Below are 8434 nucleotides of genomic sequence, written 5' to 3' on the forward strand. Positions count from 1 at the left end.
CTAAATGTGTAGTTTTTGTACGCTTGCTTAAAACGTGTAGGTTTTTATAAACATGCCATATAAATTGTACTTTTGCAACAAAAAATTCCTCTAGGGCGTGAGTTTTTTCCCTTTAGCAAAACATTTAAAATAAAAAACAGAGTTCAGTGTACTACTAGGGTACCTGAAAAATAGCCCACGCACTAAAAAATCCGAGCAACTTTCGCCAGAAAAAAAGAGAGAACAGAGCATCATTCCGTGCAAGGAGTGCAAAGTAAGTTACTCAATTGCAGAGGTCCCTTGATGCAAAATCAACCATACCATTTGACCCCTCAGCAGATCTCTCTCTCTCTCTCTCTCTCTCTCTCTCTCAAGAGAGAGCCCAGGCCGCCAAATAAAACTTGACCACTTCCTCGATCTCTTTCTCTCTCTCTCAAGCCTCCATCCAAGTCTCTCTCTTTCTCGCTCTACCCCCGCTTCTGGGAAGCTCATCAGCAGGCAGCCATGGACGACGCCGCTGGAGAAGAAGAAGCTTCCATGTAAGTTCCTCTGCTCCAAATTTCCATCGCTTTTCCACGCAGCACCACTTATAAATACCTGCTGCATCGGTCGCGCGCAAAAAGTTTGTTCCTTTCTCTACCTTTCGCGCCCAATTGGGGAGAAAAAAAAAAGAAAGATGGAAATTTGATGGGCGAAGAAGCTCAAATGCTTCGTGCTTGTGAAGGTTCGAGACCAGCCATGTCCTCGGTGCGCTGCTCGCCTCCTCGCCGCTGCTGGCGCGCGCCTGGGACCGCTGCGCCGCCGCCAACGCCGCCGCGTCGGGGTTCGTGCACGGCGAGGACGGCGGCACGGTGTACGTGGGGTTCTCGGGGGCGCCGGCCGCGCTGTCGGCGGCAGGCGCGGCGGTGGCCGGCGGCGGCGGCTTATTCGTGCCGGTGGGGCTTGGCGGGGACGCCACGCGGCGGATATTCGCGCCGCTGGTCGCCGCCGAGCCCGACGCGGCCGCCGTAGGGGAGCAGGTCGCCGTGCAGGCCCTCGCGCTGCAGTGCTTCTTGAAATTGTGCGGCTCCCCTGATTTCCAGGTAATCGATTGCTTCATTGAAAATATCTGCGCGTTAATTGGAGCAGTTTGCCTACTCATTTGACTAAATTGGTATCGTTAATTTCGGGGGTTTATGGGATGCTCCTCTGATATTTTTGCTTCGGAAAAAGTTGTTGTGATATTGATGTGCCTGTCTTTGGTTGTTGCTGGGTCCTTGGTGTTCATACATAGTACGAGACAGATGCACCCAGATTTATATATAACCCCCAGTGTCAATGATTCAGTATTTTAAGTTTGCAACAATTTACAGTTTGATTGGTCAGTCAAAATTTTGAGAACATTGTGGAATGAAACCAGAACAAATTCTTTCTTTTAGGGGGAAAATCTAGAAAGAACAAAGTATAAGTTGCTATTACCCCTTCAGTTTCTATCTCCATCTTCTGATCTCTTCTGTTAGTTTGCTGTCTCTGGCATAGTAAGACTGTAAGAGTTTGTAAAGTTTAGCTCAGAGCTCAAAGTAGGGTGTGTAGTGCAGGGTAAAATCCCTGTCAAATTTGGCGGCTAACTTGAGATGCTATGCACATGCTGTACCAACGCAAACAAAAAGTACATCCACATTACATAGCTCACAATACCCCACCAAAAGTTGCTGTTCTCCTTTATTGCGGCTTACAATCTGATGCATTTCAAGGGCCCATAAGCAATAGAACAGATGATAGTGATAAGGCATATAAAATGCACTGCACTGCTACTCATGATTGGGACAGTGGTGCCTACAATATACATGCAGACAGAGATCTAAAGAAATTTCAAGATCTTGAAAATTGCTTGAAATAAGATATGGAGAAGGATTGATCTGGAGGAATAAAATCTGATCATTATGAAGAGTCGTACTACATGAACATAGTTTGCTATCTTTCAAAATTCAGGCTGCTTTCACTTGGACATTATGGTCTGCTTTTCAATAATTTCATATAATCATCAAATTTTTTGATAATTTTACGCGTGATTTAGACATCTGAACTAAATTCCACTATTCAAGTATTTATGTCCTCGGTGACGACAGCCCTGTGCTCCAACACAAGTTCATATGGGCCCCTTTTAATTCCATACTAGGTGGATAACTACTGAAGAGAAACTTCAGCATCTGTTGATCTTTTCAGTTATGTCTCAGAGGGTCACACCCTGTCCCCCACTTCGTCTATACCTTCTTGTATCATCACTAAATATTGCCTTTTTAATTGAGTATTTTTTTCAAATTATTGTTCATAAATGATGCTTATATTTTATTTTTGCATTTTTTTTGGGTTCAGTATGAGTATTGTGTGTTGCTTATGCAGCTTGAGATCTGAGTCTCTTGAATCAATATATGTTTTAGTCAAGCATCGTTATCACTGTTGCCTTTTTAGTCAAGTATTTGACCCCAATCAAGTACATCATATTTCCACGATTTTCCTGTTCCAATATGAATACTGTGTGTTTCTTCTTATGCAGCTAAAATATCTTCGATCACTGTAGTTTTGCACCTATGTCACTGAAATGAAGCTGCTAAAAGCTCTATTTGTGCAGCGTGTTGCCACTGGAAAACGGCGACTTACTCTTCGCAATTTGTTGGCAATGCAGATACTACTGGATCAGATCAGAGGCAAGGCAGCCGTGTTCACGGGCCACTCCCTCGGTGGCGCCATTGCCGCCCTCGCGACCCTGCACTACCTCTGCATCTCGTCGTCAAGCTCGACATTTGGCCCAGCGCCTCCGGTCCTGTGCGTCACCTTCGGAAGTCCATTGCTCGGGAACGAGGCGCTGTCCAAGGCCATCCTGCGCGAGCGATGGGGCAGCAACTTCTGCCATGTCGTCTCACAGCACGATGTCGTCCCAAGGCTCCTCTTCTGCCCCCTGGACACCGTCCCCGCGCACATCATTGTTGGAATGCAGCTGCAGCAATGGCCGGCACGGACCCACCACGCGGGCGCGGTGACCGCGGTCACCGCGCGCGTGGCGGACACTGACAGGCACGCGCTCCGGCAGCTGATACAGACGCACGTCGGCGCGGTGGCGATGGAGCAGAAGCTCGCGGACCCGGCGGCGCTGAGCGGTGGCCCGTACCGGCCGTTCGGGACATACGTGATGTGCTCCCCGGACGGCGCAGTGTGCGTGGACAACCCCACCGCCGCGGTCCAGATGCTCTACGCCACATTCGCGTCACGGTGCTCGCCTGGGTTGGAGTCCCCCGAGGTGGCGCACTCCTGCTACGGCGACCTCGTGCTGAAGATGCCGCAGCACCTGCTCGTCAAGAGACGCCTGCGCGCCGCCGACGCGCCGGCCACGTCGAACTACGACGCCGGCGTCTCCCTCGCCCTGGAAGCCTCGGGAATACACGCCATGGTGAGAGCACTTGTACGTATTGGTCTGAGCGTGTCCATGACATCGTGTGCCCAGTGATGCCATGTCTGATGTGCGGGTTGCCATCGCTCGGTGTTCCAGGCGACGGAGGCGTCGACGGCGCGGCACTGGCTGAAGACGTCGAAGCGGGCGGGCCGGCGGCCGAGCCTGAACTGCGCGCAGTTGGCGACCAAGCTGGGCCGGATCACGCCGTGCCGGGCGCAGATCGAGTGGTACAAGGCGCTGTTCGACGGCGAGCTGGGGTATTACGACGCGTTCAAGCAGCGGCGGTCGCCCAAGAAGTTCAACAAGGCCAACATGTACCGCATCAAGCTGGGCCAGTTCTGGGACGGCGTGCTCGCCATGCTCGATGCCGGGCAGCTCCCCCACGACTTCCACCGCCGCGCCAAGTGGGTGAACGCCGCCCGCTTCTACCAGCTCCTCGTCGAGCCGCTCGACATCGCCGACTACCACCGCCACAACCTCCACCGGACGCGCGGGAGGTACCTGACCCACGGCCGGGAGCGGCGGTACGAGCTGTTCGACAGGTGGTGGCAGGAGAAGGGGTGCGCCGGCGTCCGCCGCGGCGACGTCGCGTCCTCCATGTCGTCGTCGGCCGCGTCCGCGAGCAGGAGGCGGCGGAGCAAGTACGCCGGGCTGACGCAGGACCCGTGCTTCTGGGCGCGGGTGGAGGACGCGAGGGAGCAGACGGAGAGCGCCCGGAGCGAGCGCGACGCGGCGGAGCTGGCGATGAAGCTGGAGGAGCTGCAGGAGTTCGAGCACTACTCCGGCGAGCTTGTGGCGAGCAGGGAGGTGTCCGTCGATGTGCTCGCGCCGCAGTCGAGCTACACGCTCTGGGTGGAGGAGTGGAATCAGCTCAAGCACAGGGATGAAGTGAGGACCATCTTGCTTTAGTTTTAATTTCATTCGAGCTCAGGGGTGGATGAATCAGCTCAAGAATTCTAGCTAGCTGATGGAAAATTTCCAAAGGTTTAGATTTGGATGGATGGATGTTACTAAACTTTAGTATAGGCGATTGTAAATATACTAGTCTTGTAGAAGCACTGGATTATGAATTTATAATGTATTTGTTCTTTCATGGAGTATAATGCCCTCACCTAATTCAGTTTAGTTTCCATCTTATCCTTTTTCAAACGTTTCATCTTATTCTTGATTGGCACGTATAAGATTAGAGCATTCAAATTCTCGCCTAAATTCAAATGGTCTTTACACAACAAAGAACAGGGCGCAAGCTTCACGCAATCAACAGTCTGCGAGTTCAATTTTGAATCTTGGAAATGCCAGCCATTTTCAAAACTGGCCTGCTGAGGCTTTGGGCCGGGTCAAAAGAAGTTGATGACATCTAACCCTGCCATTATGCCCTAAATATAAAGGACTTCTATGGAAATTTTTAGATAAATTAAGCAGCGAGCAAAAGGTCCATTATGCCCCTCATGTGTTAGCATCCTGCCTAGACCCTGATCAGTCACTCAGTTGTGCTAATGCATGCCATTGATGATTGTTTTTAATCATAGTCCCTCTATTTAGGGAAAAAATTCAAATGCTGAAAGTCTTTATACTTGGGGACAGTGGAAAGAATCCACCCCTACAGTCCCTTAACTGAATTTCTATCCTTATGGAGTATAGAAATTGGAAGGCCCTTAACTTTAACGGAGAATGTTGGTTAATGCTTTTGGTTTTCCCTCTTTGATTACACTCATGATTATGTAGCATAAGTATTTCCACTTTCGGTCGCTTAATTTCTTGGGAGCATGATCTTTCTCATTTTGCTAGAGTGATTATCAAGGCTTGAGTGGTTGACATAGAATTCCTCCTTGAGTTTATTGTCTTTACAGATGGTGATGGCTTTCATTGGCATTCTTGGACAATACAGTGTGAAGTTTAACAGCAGCTGCTGCTAGGTGGTTAGCCTTCTGGTGAAGAACCAAGTGCTGTCTCCTGATGATAATGATGGTGGTTCTTTTAGCTTTGGATAGCAATAGCATGATCATGGGCCACCAAATCATTGGCAGGAGCAGGACAATGAATTGAATAGCCATCATCAGCCCAGGGGGGCTCTGTGGGCACCTTGGGATAAAATGTGCAGCATCTACCAGCCCAAGCTCCTAAAGTTGGGGCCATGGATCTGAATTTGGCCCCCATTGGATGACTTTGGGCCCAAGAAGATCACCCAGAATAAATTCAAGCTGGTGTGTGTGGTGACAATGATTTTATTGCTCTGCTAGTAATTGACCTAGATGAACAAGATGATGAAGTGATGCTTGACTCAGATGCCCACTTGGTGGCGCCCAATCACAGCAATCAGAAATATGTAGGTTCACCTTAATGGTCCAATGCAGCTCGAGTACCTGATAAACAACCAATTCAAGAGCTTAATGGGCATATGAATATAGTACTTTCTTTGTGCAGCCAGTTTAACTCTTCCACGGATTTAAGCAGTCATATTTATACTAATTATTGAAGTTTGCATCTATTTTAGATGTACCTTGGACGTTCCTGGTGGTCATTGGTTAATGGTGAATTATAATGTTTGTCCACACCACTAATTGTGTAGTTCTAACTCTAATGCGGTTGAGAACCGTAGCAAAGGTTTCATCTTACTGATGCATCTGCTCTACTTTTCATGAGGTTTCAGAAAAGAGGGGGAGGGGAAGTCATCACTTCAAGTTTATGCAAGGAGTATCGTGGTGGATAAGCAATAAACACACCTTTCTCTGGTAACTCAAGTGTTTCTCAGAAACTATAGCAAAAAAAAAGTTTTTCTCAGATATTCCTTCAAAAAAGTTTTTTCTCAGAAATCATGAAATATATTCTGCAAAAGCATTTGGACTCATTATGGTTTTTAAGACATGAAAAATCATGGTTTTCCCTTCTTTTGTTACTTTTTAGATATTATGTTTATTTCCGTAGATCGTGGAAATGCATGGGCATCTTGCATTGCTAATAAACTCAGAATTACACTCTTCATTGAAATTAAATATAATCATGCTTAACTCCTAGGGAATTAGGATTACGAGAATGTCATGGTTTTCAATTAGTACATCAAAAGTTAATAATCATCATTCAAAGAATTGTTTGGGTTCCTTTCTTCAAACATATACCTTCTTCAAAATTGTGAAAACCTGCTCACACCGCGAGTAACACTCCTCCATAGCCTTTCAATTAAATCGAAAACTCTATGTAGTAGGCGGCGAGAAAATCCGCTTTACACTTTCGAATCCCCTTTTCACATTCAAAGATATGATGTCAATATAATTATAATTGGATACTTGACTCAGCAACTTTACTAAATGGTCGTGCTAGAATCCCTGTGGCAATCCGCACGAAGAACATATGGCTCGATGTGAAAATATATCATGACGGCAACCAAACGGTCAGCGTCGCGTTGGGCCCGTCGTCCCTGTCTAGTAGCCCGTGGCCTGTAGCTAAGATGCATATTCTTCCCCAGGTTGAGAAGGGATTGAAAATGATCTTAAGTAAAGAAAAGGAAAGAGAGATAAAGATTGGGTACCCACCTTTTGCAAGACATTATTAGTCGTCGTTTTAACTTATCCTGATTTCTGAAAAGACCAAGCAACAGATGTGCCAGCTTAAACGACCAGTCACTACAGCTAGCATTCCCAGAAGCTTCAGGCTATTCCGAGTGTATCATGTCATGATGCTATTTTTAAGACTGTCATTAGTCATATCACCCAAGGTAGTATTCAATAGATGGTAGGAACAATTCCTTTAGTTTTATGTTTTTATTTATCTGTGAGAGTCGACTCAAGTCGCAAACAAGATTTCCTATTCATGGATATCGAGCCAAAGCTATTTCTGCGTGAAGCTATGGCATCCGTCCAGCCCTTCTTTTAACTCTGCTGTATTGTTTGGTTCGAAGAATGGAGTGGTCGTCCATCAACCATGGCCTTCCTCACTCCTCACATTTTGTTTGGTTTGAGAAGTTGAGTGCACCGCTTCATCTCTCACATGCATATGATTCGCATAATAATTGAGAATAGATTTATCCCAACAAAAACTCATGAGATGATGGACCTTTCCATCCTAGATGGTGTGGTTCATAAACCAAACAGCCTCTTATTATAGATAGTTCAATGTACTAGGACTAGCCTCACGTGAAAGGTGACTAGGCGGATATGCACCAACCTGCACATCATTTTCTAAGCTTTCCACGCATCAACCAGTACCAAGATTCGTCTTTTCATTCCCCATCATCTGCACATCCTAATCATGCAAGCTGAATGCTTGCTTATGTACGTTCATGAGAGCGAATATAAAGATTAAGTAGCATGTATAGCACATTATTTAAGTGACGTGTGTGCAGAGAAAATATGAAAAGAGATGGGGTTTATCATGAAAGAGGCCGGCCAGCAGTACGTGTACGTGGTAAAAAATGGAGTACATGTAAATAGCAGCTGAATACAAGCAGTTAGCAGCAGAGCTTCGGGGTTTGAAGTCCTGGAGTCATTCAGAAGACACTTGGCAAAACCTTCCTTCATGGAGATCATTGTAATAATATGCTGGAATATCTGGAGTATGCTGGAGTATCTGGACAGTTGGCAAAATCTTTGAAAATGAAGTCCCATCAAATCCATAATTGCAAAGAAGTCTCCAAAGCGACCTTTGCATTGCTTCTTTTGTTCTGTTTTGTACATATGTAACTTTTTTGACTTCCTTTAAATTTATGTAATCAGTAGGGGATAATCCCCTCCTGTTTTCCTCAAAAAAAAAAGAGTACATGTGATTCAAGAAAAAAAGAGAGTCCATGCGCACCCGTCATACAAATAATCTTCCGAATGAAAAATACAAGTCTATTAGGATATCGACATTATGGTCCATAAGTGATAGATTAACAATATATTGTCTTATATAAAAAATCTATATATTATAATGTGTGCGAATTAGTCTACTCATATTAATCTTGTACATATTGCCAATCCATATATAATTATTTTAGATATTTATAGTCCGAGGTAGAAATATCAACAATGATTAAATAGAATTTATGGC

The 8434-nt window shown here is 46.0% G+C and overlaps 1 protein-coding gene across 2 annotated transcripts; it reads left to right on the forward strand.

The window, feature by feature from the left end:
* Positions 1-357: 357 nt before the first annotated feature.
* Positions 358-4512, forward strand: LOC112902827 (lipase-like PAD4). 2 transcript variants are annotated; one of them, XM_025972013.1, is made up of 4 exons: positions 358-518; positions 704-1061; positions 2645-3418; positions 3506-4512. In XM_025972013.1, exons 1-4 carry the CDS (start codon positions 484-486, stop codon positions 4316-4318), a joined length of 1980 nt encoding a protein of 659 aa, XP_025827798.1. In that variant the 5' UTR covers positions 358-483; the 3' UTR covers positions 4319-4512. The 2 variants fall into 2 exon arrangements, with proteins under 2 accessions (XP_025827798.1, XP_025827799.1); XM_025972014.1 differs by having other exon boundaries at positions 2645-3406.
* The last annotated feature ends 3922 nt before the right edge of the window (positions 4513-8434 follow it).

Source organism: Panicum hallii, chromosome 8 (genome assembly GCF_002211085.1).
Source record: "Panicum hallii strain FIL2 chromosome 8, PHallii_v3.1, whole genome shotgun sequence".
NCBI lineage: Eukaryota > Viridiplantae > Streptophyta > Magnoliopsida > Poales > Poaceae > Panicum > Panicum hallii.